This window comes from Pungitius pungitius, chromosome 1 (genome assembly GCF_949316345.1).
Source record: "Pungitius pungitius chromosome 1, fPunPun2.1, whole genome shotgun sequence".
In the NCBI taxonomy this organism is placed as follows: Eukaryota; Metazoa; Chordata; class Actinopteri; order Perciformes; family Gasterosteidae; genus Pungitius; species Pungitius pungitius.
In genome coordinates, this window is record NC_084900.1 from 32,870,499 (window position 1) to 32,883,599 (window position 13,101).

At 43.6% G+C, this 13,101-nt stretch overlaps 1 protein-coding gene across 2 annotated transcripts in view; it reads left to right on the forward strand.

Moving 5' to 3' along the window:
- The window catches only part of plxna2 (plexin A2), a 146,797-nt gene that overhangs the window by 107,698 nt on the left and 25,998 nt on the right, over nt 1-13,101 (forward strand). For both annotated transcript variants that reach the window (XM_062565349.1, XM_037478430.2), the window contains 6 exons: nt 1,212-1,329; nt 2,791-2,927; nt 4,386-4,553; nt 5,879-5,972; nt 11,698-11,937; nt 12,693-12,836. In XM_062565349.1, the coding sequence (XP_062421333.1) occupies nt 1,212-1,329; nt 2,791-2,927; nt 4,386-4,553; nt 5,879-5,972; nt 11,698-11,937; nt 12,693-12,836 (901 nt within the window). The remainder of the gene's footprint in view (nt 1-1,211; nt 1,330-2,790; nt 2,928-4,385; nt 4,554-5,878; nt 5,973-11,697; nt 11,938-12,692; nt 12,837-13,101) is intronic.

A 13,101-nucleotide genomic window follows, 5' to 3' on the forward strand; every position in this document is an offset into this window, starting at 1 on the left:
TGTTGCTGTTTGTTTTGAGTCTTTATTCGGTCAACAGCATAGATTGGACTAGATCTGACAAAAAAAGGAAAACAAATCCATATTTATGTCTACCACTTCAGAAGAGCGTGTGAAAGCCACTCCTGCTTTGAAGAAAAAGGCTCAACTTTTGTGTTTTTTTCAAAGCCAGAAAGTAAAAAGAAATGCGAGCGCTGATACAGCTGCATTTCTTTTTTTATAGTGGCCAAATTGTGTGCTGATTAGTTAAAATTTTGTTTAAATTGTTGTGAAGTAAAGTAACCCTCAGGTTTTAATGTCAGAGCAGGTGCTTTGATGGAAACATAGATTTTATTTTAAAAGGCCAAAGCTCTAACCACAAATATGCCACTTCAAAGAAGGACTAGTGTAGTTGGCCTTTAGGTGAGATGAACAAGTGAGTGTCTGCCTCTCTGAGGCCATGTTCAGAAAAAAAGGTTTTGTCAGTAAGTAAACTCTTCGTTTAGACACTCTCTTCCATATCTGTAGTACTTTGGGTTATGATCTATAACCGCCATCAATATTCAATGTTAAATGTATAGTTAATTACATTTAAGCTGACACTGTTTTACTGCTATTGAAAATATATATATTTTTAACCATTTGACAAAGCATTATAATCAGCACCGGGAACTCTATAATCTATTCTTGTATGATTATAACACTAATCAATAGACCCCCTCATTTTATTATGTCATTTGATCTAGTCACCTGCAGCGCTTTGCTCTCACCTGGTCACATGGCACAATGAAGCGGTATTGATCCTGCTGCATGATTTACACTAGATGTAGCGCCCTGGCGCAGCATCAGAGCAGTGTGGGGGGGGTGGGCTGTTGGTGTGAAATCTACTTCACGTAGGTGGGGTGTGCCGTGGTGCCAAGAGAGGAGGAGCGCGGCTCTCATTTAAAGACTGTCATCGGAGGGGGTCCTGGTCGATGCCTGGATGTGTCCCGTAATGAAACGAGTGAGACGACAAAAGAAGATTGCCTTGAGAGGGGGAAGTTGAATCGATATCAAGCCCGCGGAGTGTTGTGATTACTCTCTGGCAGCGCTCAAACCTAAAGGGCGACCTCTGCGCTTTAGCTACATTTTTGAGAAAGGAGGAGTTTTCTGCCGCCCCGCTGACATTTTTTTTTCTTCTTTTCATGTGTATTATGTAGAGCGATTTTAAAGAATTCTTTTGTGTCTTCTTTTAGGATTGTATGTGAGATGGACGCCGCCCCCGCAGACAATCGACCCGGTCCGGTCCAGCTGTGCGTTGGCGAGTGCAGACCGGAACTCAGGGCTCGCTCCTCGCAACTCTTCTCCTTTGTGGTATGACTGGAACTACAACATGCATGTTGCTCTCTGTCTTCATATCATAAACCCTTAGTAAAATGAAACGTACTAAGGGGCCACATTAAAGTTAGTTCAAATAAGTAATTGTTTATGCGCCATGCTTGCCTGACGGCGTGATCGAGCTCCTCTTTTTGTGGTTGCTTGCTTCTTATTCGGGAAATAACACTCATCCAGAATCGGCGCATGGTTCCCATTTATGATCTCTGCAGCTCTCTGGTTGTGGATGTTGTTTGCTTTTAGTAAGATTGGATCCCGAAGCTAAATTGATATAGCATCATGAACCGTCTTGCAAACCAATATATTTCTTACAACTCACTTGCTTGGCTGCATTAAGTTCAGCAATGTGCATAGCGGGAAACCAATGAATAGAAAATATCCGATTTCTCGGAGCTCTTGCGGTGCCTTAGGTAAATTCCGTAGGCAATAGCTCGTACAAAGTGGGAAATGAAAATAGATAAAATGTGATGGTTGTTCAGGGTCATAAGAGAGAGGGAGAGAAAGACATGCACAATCAACTTGCTGAAATGGAAAGCAACACTCCACTCAGCAGGTAAACATTATCTGCTCCCCATTTTCACAAGTTTGTGCACACGCTTCCTCCTCTCTGTCATTTGCCGTCTGCGCTGCCTGCAGCTAACAGATAATCTTCCTTTTCCATTTGCGCTCTCTCAGACCCTCACAATTAGCACTTCCATAACAATTAACAGCAGCCAGTAATTACCACGGTTGCTTTCAGGTCACCTGCATGTGGAGTCACACTTAGCTGACGCTTTTGATGCTCTCGGCTCCCTTGTAAAAGCTGTAAATCTTTTTCTCACTAATCTTACAGCTGCTACCCGGGGGAAGCAGTGAAACTATCAAGAGAATAGTTCACGGAGACTAGAATTGGCTCCACTTGCATTTCCCTTGTACTGCAGGCCGCCTGGAAAAAAGAAAAAAACATCATGGGAACTGTTCTTCAGTTTTCCTGAGAAGACACACTCCTTATGTGACTGTCTTTTCCAGCCTGTAATACTTAAGCGCACCGTGTGTGTGTGTGTGTGTGTGCTTGTCTGTTCACGTGTGTATGACTGTCTGCTGCAATATTTCTCCTTCTGTCTGTGTGATGGCGGGCTAGCTGCCGGCAGCCGTAAACACTAGTTATTTTCAGACTGTCTTAAAAAAAGCTCCACTCGAACACACGCAGGGACTGTAAGAGCTCCTGGTTTCATCCTCTTTTCTCTCGCTGCACTCTCCCGCCATCGCCCTGGCGATGTGAATAACTGTTATTTGCTCGGCATCTGTGATCATGTGTGAAAGTATTAAGAAGACACAGAGATGCTGCCCTTTTCCATGTTTTTATTCCCCCTTTTGGTCTCATGGTATGTCCCTTTCATTCTGCTCCTTACCTGTTTTCTCTAACTTGCTCCCTTTCCCCGCATCTCTCCGTTTCCGTAGACTCCTACGGTCACAGGTATGTCCCCCAGCAGAGGTCCAGAATCTGGAGGCACGAAAGTTACCGTATTGGGGGAGAACCTCGGCGCCGGCAGCAGTGTCAACGTTCAGTTTGGAAACCAGACGTGCGAGTTCTTCGGGTGAGACTTTCCTCTTGTGTCAGTGCCGCCAGACACCTCGAAAAGGCGACTCTGCGTAAACAGGCTGCAAGATGTTGCTTTGGCTTGAAACAGACTATTCATAAGAGAAAGGCTTTTTATCGTACATTATGGTGATGTGCAAAAGGAATTGACTAAAGTCAAAGAACCATTCCGTCACTACGGTGTAATATGGATATTAGGAGGTGAAGCAGATCCACTCACTGTGTTGAATTTTAACTTATATTGAGTTATTAAAATGAAAAAGTAAAATTTAATGGTGACATTTCATTGACATTTCATTTCATTTTTCTACAGCACCTAAACATCTGCAGCATTTATGCCATATGTAACAAAAAACTCGGTGTCTGACAATGTTATAAATATATATATATATATATATATATATATATATATATATATATATATATATATATATATATATATATATATATATATATATATATGACATGCTGTCAGCCAATGAAAGAATCACAACATACAAGCGCTTACGCCTCCTGACGAAGATGTGTATTACTAGCATTAAAGGAGCTGTGTTCTTTCACGTTCTTCCTGGTATTTTATTCCCCTTGATATTACTGAGAAATCCCTGGGGGGAAAGCCTCGCTCTATCTCTCCCTCAGAAACTTACGTAAATCTTAATAAGGTTTTGATGACCTATACCGCAATAAACTCTGTAATAATCCAGAAAACCTGGTACTCCTATGGATCTTTCTGCTGTTTTTAATCCAACTCCATTCTTTCATTTTCTATCAATTTGTTAAGCTGGTCACACTCTCCTGTTTTTCTTTTTTCTTTATTCTCTTGGTTGCTCTCACACGTCCTCCTTCCACTTTCCTCTGCTGTAGGCATCTATTTTAAGCCCCGCAACAGTAGTCTGACTGTAATGTTGTAAGGTTGGGGAGTCAAGCCAGCTATAATGAGATATGGGGCTAATTACTGGTTTCTGTTTCTCCACTGTATTCCTGGAATGGATAGGGAGAGGAAGTCGGGAGGCTGTTCTACTACAGGCTCTCTGCTAATGAATTGGGACAAATTCAGGTTGTGGACATGGGGGACATAGGGCCTTGGAGATGGAGGGGGAAGCACAAAGGTGGAGATATGTGTTAGTTAGAGAGATCCAAGGTAAACAGAAGAGCCTGTTTTAAGGGCAAATGTCTTCCATCCATTCATTAGAGGCCTTCACAATTTAGTTTCTTATTTCCTTCTTCTTACCTAAGTAATTATAGAACTGCACTGGAAGAACAGGGGGCATTTTTGCTCATCTCAATAGAGGCTCAATGTTCAAAGAATATAATTCACTACTACGTGTATCTTAAGTCAAACCTTTCGAACTACGTAGGTAGCTTCTGCGATCATGTTTAGCTTTTCATTCCAAGGTCCATTACTCTTCATGTATTTGATCAAATTGAAATATTTCCTACTCTGCTTCACTCGTAGACGGACCATGACGGAGATAGTGTGTTACTCCGCCCCTTCCCTGTCTGGCGTCGGCCTTGTGCAGATCAGCGTGAGCGTGGACCGCGCCCAAGTCAGGGAGAGCCTCACCTTCGAGTACATCGAGGACCCCACCGTCCAGCGCATCGACCCAGAGTGGAGCATCGCAAGGTAAAGTCCCCACACTCAAAAGGATTGAGGACTGTACTCGCGGGATGCCATTTTATCTCCACGTTCCCATCAACCAACCTTCAGCTTCTTTCTCCCCCCTCGCACCGCCAGACCGGGCAAACGGCAATAAGCAGACAGAAGTCAATATTGCACTTTCAATTACGGTTCGGTTCTCGTCCAATTAGTGCGGATCCGATGGAACCGCCACAGCTGGCAGATTGCGGAGGATGGTTACTGTTGAGACTGAGATTCTCCTATCGAATTCAATGTTGATCCATCTGCTGAAGGACTTTGGCAGATAGACACTCTGCACCAGTAATTAAAAGGAAGAGAGGGATGAAGATGAAATAGCGGCTTAGTAGAACAATGTGCTATCAGAGGTGTGAGGTCTGCAGCAGATGGCTCGGGCTCTGAGACGGAGTGTGGGCGACGCTGCAGCAGAAGTGTGATGGCACGGAGGGAGAACAGAGGGGAAATGAAGGAAGCACTATTGGTCATCTCTCTCTCTTCGCTTCGTAGACTGATGGATGGAGGCATGGATAGACAGACGGAAAAGATTGTCATTTAATTAGACAAAAAACACAGCAGAGATCGGGGGCGTGAGTGCAGCATATGTAATATAATAACCCCATAGTGCAAAGTCCATCCACAGTAACTCGCTGTACACAGCTGTAATGTGACGCCACAGCCCAATAACACAGGCACATCTGACATTTATTATTGTACCAGCTCTTGTCTGTTGCCACCTTCTTTTTTCTGCATGCCACATTGACAGGCGCAACAGCACAATAAACAAACCCAAACAGCTGCAGGGAGAGACGCTTACCCAGCAGCAGCCCCCCCCCCACCCCCACCCCCCTCTGCTTTGTTTGTGTGCTTTGTTTGTGCTGCTGTGTTGTGCAGCACAGGACTACCAGTGCATCCTTATATGCTTGAGCTGCCTTGGTATCTTAAACACAAATGTGCACCGGTTGATTGTAGTCGGCAAAGTCGGTTAAAACGCATCTCTAATCATCCGCCACTCCGAAGGCTGTTACCCCCTTAAGGAAAACGAGGATGAAAGAAGGTTTGCTGCGCTCTTGATTGACAGCCATTATCCAAACAAGAGAATCGTCTTGGTTAGAAAGTTTTGTCTAGAATAGCCTTTGATTTTCTTAGTTTCATTCAGGTTCTTTTACTTTCCGTTTCAACCACATTGTCTCTCTGTCTTTTTATCTTTTTTATCTGTCTTTTCTTCATTTTTAAGTCGAGGGAGTGACACACCATTGGACAAATATGGTTATTTAAGCCCTTAGTAAATTGAGCCTGTTTTTGTTTTTCCCCAGCGGTCACACCCCCCTGATGGTGTCAGGGACCAACCTGGACGTGGTTCAGGAGCCCAGGATCCGTGTCAAATACGCCGGCAGAGAGTCTGTCAATGTAAGAACCACTAAACTGTCCCTGAATACACCTACTACATGCTGGAAAATGTGTGCATACAAGGTCCAGTTTCACTCACCCAATACTGCTTTACAATCAAGCTAAGTGATGTTTAGCTGGGATAATAAAAGTACTGTCTCTGCTAACAGACCCTCAAGCTTCATACGCTTCACTTAAACCCAGTCGTCTCAACAAAAAAAAGCAATCATTTGAATAATACAGCTGGCAGTGAGAGCGGGCTGTATGCAGTATGCAGTATTTAATTAAGAGTTCAACATTTTCTTCAGGCTAAATACAGCCCCCCCCCCCCACCTGCCCCGTCTTGCCTTAATGTGACACTACTCATCCTAAAAGACATTTCTACTTGTGTAAAGGGAGTCACTACAGGCAAAAACATCTTTCCTTATGCGCTGATCAATATTGAGATTCGGGGCCGTTTTGCTGCATTCCTGTTGCAGAGAAGTGGAGAGAAAGCACGCAAAATACCATATGTAGGTGTTTATTTTACCACACTTTGTTTATTTGTGCCTGTAGGTCTTTCCTTAATGTCCCCACATCTTTTTCATATTAAATATGTAACTTTCAATATGTCTTATGTCTTATATATGTAAATTAGGACATACATTACATATAATGATGCCTTGTTTGCATACGCAAATGTACAAAAAATGGTTGCCTTTAATTAGCTGGTGAGATTTCACTGCGATTTATATAATTTTATTATTTGTATATACACCATTTTCATCTGGCCTGTGCCCAAATACTTTATTGTATCCCTACTGGCTGAAAGATTGTATAGTATGAGGAAAAGGTTTTTGGAGCAGGTCATTGTTGGAGGTGTGGATGATCGCCATTCAGAAGTCTTTGGTCAGCATAAAGGGATCATGAATAATCAAAGTCTCGCTCCGGGAAATCGTTACAAATTGCATTTGAGCCCCCTTCCTAGGGCTTGTTGTTTAATTGAGAAGATGGGATTTTCCTTCCATGATCTGGACAAAAGGACAAAGAATACAAAGGATGAAAAGAGAGCGGAGGCACAAGGGGAAAATAGGTATTTATTTTGGGAGTTTTCAACTGAATCACTTGGAACATTTTAGCGATATATTTAAGTGTATGTTAATTACACACTACAATCTAATTTTTAACATTCATCAATGTCCTTATAAAAGGCTAATTCTTTTTTCAGAGCATATCTACAGCTCTCATGATGGTCACAGCTGAGCTGAACAGTGCTATCGGAGCTACGGGGGGGATTCCTGGGGGGTAACCGGATCAGACGCTGTCTGGTGGGACTGTAAACCCAACGTGATCAGCAGTGATCGACGTTTGAGCACAGTGCTGCCGATGGAGCAAGCTGCTCACATGCTCTGAAATGCAGTTGTGGCCGAGCTGTTGTGTCGTAAAAGGAACTAAAAAGCTCTCACGACGAGAGTGACTTCCTCCGCAATATTAATGATCTGAGGAATGAACGTAGAGCCTTTGATTTACAGAATTCCCTTATGAACATATTTTTAAATGTTTGTTCGTCAGATGTAATATTCAAATTCTAACAGAAAATAGATTTTCCCCTTTTCGCTATTTCACAAGGATTTGTTCAAATGCACAATGTACACTGCAAACAAACCCCCGTTCAAGTGGGACACTCGCATTTACCGTAGCATTAAAATACTGGGAAGCATGCAAGTTGGCACGTACTTAAACCAGTCTCACACACAACACTCTAGTAAATAGCAGCCTAAATGCTCATACCTCATTTATCGGATCTCAGGAGAGTTGAGTACACATGAATGCAAAAAACGTCTCATCTGTAGTATCCCACACAGATTCGTCCCTGACATCAGTATTCTAAAATTGGCCTTCAGTGTCCTAATTATTTGGCAAATGTTGCTTTATCAAAAGCCTCTGGCCTGTTATTACTCTTATGAGGACACACCTTTTGTGAGTTATGAAACAGTAGTGAGTAAAAGATGCATCTTAGCTGTGTTATTTTCAGGTGGGGGGAGGGACTGGACCTGGCGAAATGTGATTCGACTCCTGTGTGTGTGTGTGTGTGTGTGTGTGTGCTGTTTGGTTTGTCATTTTCTGAGGGGAGTATAAAAGACGCTCCCCCCCCCCCCCTTGCCTAGTCCAACTTCCCACCTAGCAGCTTGGAAAAGAAGCCTGTGTCACTGTCTTGATTGGCCCCACAGGCACATAGAATACATTTCTATTAAATGCTAAGGTTACAATTACCCACCCCTCACCCCCGCCACCCTCCACGTCTCCCCCTTTCCCCTTTTGTGACTTGGAGGAAGGCAAACGGCACCGCGGCCTACAGCAATAAGAGCTCCTGTCCGTCAGCCAGCCTTCAAACAATCACCTGTCTCCCACCAAATTGCCTCTCTTCTCTTCATCTCTCCTGTCACCTGCGCAGATTTACCAGGAGACCGGGAGAGGGGGGGGGGTTAAAAAAAGAAGAAAGCAAAAAAAGACCATTTCCTTTGTGAAATGCTCTGTATCCGTCACGGGATTCACAATTGAAACATTTAGCATAATCTTGATAAAAGCTAAAGGGGCTATTTTCCAGCTGCAGAACATTTCCCTGTCCTAGAAAGATTTCATCTACCGCATTTTCCACACTTAAGAGCATCCGCTCCGCTGCTGATCAGAGAAAGTGTTCAGCACGGGTCTGCGATCACATCTCGGCCAATCAGGCTGATTGTCCGATCGTCCTGCAGCCAATGACAATCATCACTCACAACTTAAAGGAGCAATAGGAGACATTCAGCATTGATATAGAAGCAAACGGCTGTTTTCTATTTTCAACAAATCCTAATGTCTACCTGTGCAGAGAATGAGGTCACTCTCTCTGTGGGTGGATATTGAGCTTCCCCCTGTTCTTTGTCCGTCAATGCCTGCTTCTAGCGGATGTTGGTGCACGTGTTTCGTAGTTTTAGTTGTGGTGTTGACAGCCAATGAGAGACAATTTAAAGTTTACCAAGATGGGGGCCAACCACCGTTTTCTCTTTGACATCCGTGGGTAGCTTCTTAAGTTAAGACGAGCAACTTGTTGAGGCACAACGCGGTGCTCCCAGAGGAAATGTTGGGAAATGTTAGTCATGGACGTCATCATAGCGCCTCCACCGGGGAGGATTTCCTTCCGTCAATAGAGGAAAACTGAAGCTGGTGATTCTCTCTTTGCACCAGCTGAACTAACGGCCTATTCGCGGACGGATTGGAGCAGGCGTTGGAATGACCGCAACTATAATCACTCGGTTGGTCTAAGAGGGCAGCCAGGAAGGTGGACAGCGTAGGAGTACAGGAAGGAACAGCCAGCGACTAGCTGCTGAATCTTAGCCTCCAGATGACCTTTTGACTGTGTGACCTCTCAGCATTTCTCCTACGCACATCTGCACAGGCGGGTCCATCTAACTCCTCATTCCTCTCTCCCTCTTTCCCTCATTGCTAGCCTGGCCAGAGACCTTTGAACGGTTGAGTGGGCTGTAGCAGCACAGTAGATCATGGTAATGTATTCAGCCAGAGGGGTTGGAGTGTTACTGCCTTAAAACACCCGGGCTCCATCCAACACTCGAGAAAGAAGACAGATGAGGCCAAGATTCCAATTATTTTCTCTATCTGTTGACCTCAATTCACTTCATCAATGCTTGCTAGCTTCTTTCTGCACATGGCTTAAAAGAATAGATGGAGATAGAAAGCGAGAATATCTGTTGTTTGGAATGGAAGCAGTGAAATGTCATCACTGTACATTATAGAATTCTGCTGTTAAGTAAATGTAATTGTAAAAACTAATCTTGTCACCCAGAAGAGTATTTGGAAATCCAGTAATCCTTATAAACCCTTTGTATGGTATGCAGGATGCACTAGACTTTCATTTAAAAACATTACTTAAAATCCCTTTTATTGAAAGAAAGTAGTCATACAAAGGTGATTGGATGTTCTGAAAAATAGCAATTTATTGCCTCACTCACAAAACACTATCAAATAATTGAATCCCACAATGCCGGGAATAACCATCTACCTGCTCATCACACTGGATTTACAAACATCAAACTCACTGCCAGCTGCCTGCAGAACATCGCACAATGACAGCAGCAGTTTTCTATCCTGACAGGATTTATTTAATTAATTAAGCGACAAAGAGGAGGGAAAGGGAGGCCAGTATAGGAAGAAAAAAAAAAACCACGGTATTCATCTCTGGAGGAGCAGATGGTAGTCGAAGCTCTAGTTGACTTGCAAATGCCTCGCTGTCCACCATGACAGTCACGAGGATGCTGCCGCAGCATCTGGGCCTGTCTGTAACATGGCACCATGCAAACAGTGAAGAACAACCCCACATCCAACTTTGCTTGCACACGTGTATCCCTTAAACATTTTAAATGAACACACTTTATGAGAGAGTGATATCGCATCGTTCTTTCCCAAGTCACTGACACAATGTCGCTAGGCATTTAATCATTGACTTTGTTTTGTCTATTAATGGATTTCATATTTGTTCTTCATCCCGTCAAATCCAAATAGATACTTCTGACTTACCCAAGTCTTTCACAATCTCCTGACTGAAGGAGCTACGGTATGCGGAAAGGCACAGTTTGGTGGTTTAACACTTCCAATGTTTTCCAGACATAAATAATGGATGAATTGAGAAAATAATAAACAACATAATATCATAATAATAATAATAAAATAATATAATAAAATAATAATAATATCAACATAATAATCAAATGATTAAAATAATAAAAAGCCAGAGCCTTAAGTCGTACGCTTGCGATGTATTTGTGCACACTACCAAAGTTCTTGAAATTAAATGAATAAGAAAATAAATAAAGAGACCGGTCTTCCTTTCGGCTAAATCCTCCCACTCCCTCAATCGGCCTTGCCACATGCTGGAAAAAATGCAATCAGGCGTGGAATACACAGAATGAGTTTGCATTGATCTCCCAGGCTTGCTGCGGAGCGGTAGACAACAGGTAGGAGGCGTGGTAGTCGCTAGTATTCACCAGCTTTGATGATATTTACCTCTAATTAAGTTTCTACCCCAGAGAGAGAGCGAGAGAAAAAGAGCTGGGAGGGACGGAAAGGAGATAAAATAAAAAAAATCTCTGCGAACAGTGTGTTGTGCACCAATCAATCCTCGCTCCCCTTCCCTCAAGAGCTGCGCTGGGGAAGGATGAATGAAAGACAGGTCTCTCATCTGGGAAAACTGGGGAGAAGTAATAAAAGAGCCATACCTCAACCTCCACCCGGAGAGACAAAGGACCAATGCCTCCATCCTTTGTGCTTGTTGTCCTCCAGCGTTTTTCAGCAGCAGCAGTTTATTTCCGATTCTACGGAGGCTTCCTCTCCAGTAAAGATGGATTTAATTTAACAGCAGACAATAAATCTCTTGGGGATTTTATTTGCCAGTTATTAGGTGGCTGAGTTCCCTGCAGGGTTTGTGTTGATACCATGTGTTTCACTTCAGATCAGGTTAAAGCAAACAGAAGGCTTTGCAACGGATCAGCTTAAATCTTGGGTGTTTTCTTTTCATTTTCGGAGCCAGAGAAAAAGGAAACCAAACATCATGACGGTCCTGAACTGTTTAAATTTATCCCGGATTACTGAAAATATCTATATCTATATCTAAGGCTATTGTCGCGTGTGTAAACTGTTTTGAGTGCACCATGTCCCCGGCGCCATCTGAGAAAGGGAGACGTCCTTACCTCTCTTTCTTCATTGTCGCTAGGTTTGCAAAGTTTTGAACACCACCACCATGAGCTGCTTCGCTCCCTCCCTGATGGCAGAGTACAGTCCACTCCTGGACACGGTGAAGCACGCCGATGAGTTTGGGTTCATCTTCAACAACGTCCAGGCGCTGCTGGTCTACAACAACACCAACCTCCTCTACTACCCGAACCCTTACTTCGAGCCCCTCAGCGCCACTGGAGTCTTGGAGCAAAAGCCAGGCTCACCCATCATTCTCAAGGTACAGAACCGCAGATCGGTACTCAAACACAAGAAAGAAAGGAAGCCTGTTGACAAGTTCTTTAAAGTTGAATATATTTTTGACTTGTCAACTACTCCGCTGGCTAAAAGAAGTCGAGTCTCACTCAATGTATTATTTCAGTAACACTTGTAAATAGATCTTCATGCTTTGGATCAGCGTGACATTTGTTTAGTTGATAAAAGTGAATCGAAAGATGTTGGTCGTCTAAAAGTCGCTTGGCCGTCACCTCTCATTTCTGGTTTCCCAAAGGTGGGAGAATAACGTACTCAAGGATTCAAACCCATAATCAACAGTCCACAAGTCTACCGTTCAACAGCCACTTTTATAACAGTTTTCCTGGGAAAACACAGAAACCTCTTACATTCTCTGGATAATGTATTTCATTTTCGTGATATTTTCTCTCTCTCATTGCATTTGGGTGTAAGAAGTCTTGAACCTGACTCTTAATCCGTTCGACGAATACATTTCTTTTTTTCTTTTTTTCATGCTTGCCAGCTGTCCCCGCTAGCCGCCACTGTGAAATATATTCCCTTGTTTGATCTCAGCATGGAGTCAAATTTGCCCGCAGCTGTCCCCAAACCTACGAATGTTATTTACAGTCTTTGTAGGGGAGATACTGGCTTTGTGGGTTTTTGTCTTCATCTCCCCCTCCCCCCCCCACCCCCCCCCCAACATGAGCTTGTGTGTTTCTCTCCCAATTTCACACCCCTCTGTCTGTCTCTGTGTGCCCACAGGGCAGAAACCTGGTCCCCCCAACATCGGGAGGGGTGAAGCTTAACTACACTGTGCTGATCGGAGAGACTCCCTGCTCTGTCACTGTGTCCGAGAGCCAGCTGCTCTGTGAGCCACCCAACCTCACCGGGCAATACAAAGTCATGGTCAGTATGTCTGTTTGTTAGTGTCTATTTCAGCACGTTCCTCTTCTACTCAATTAAAGCCAATCCCCGTATGTGTTGTTTTTTTCTTCTTATACTATATAAACGCCATCATCTCTGCTTTCATCGTTGTTCGGTCAGCTGGAGAAAAGAGGTCAAAGGGAGACCAGCATGAGCACGCTTTAGCCGTCAAAAGCTTCTGCCAGGAGCCATGGCAATTATTTTTGGCTGTCAGTTTGCTTATTGAGTGCAAAGCCCACAGTATTTC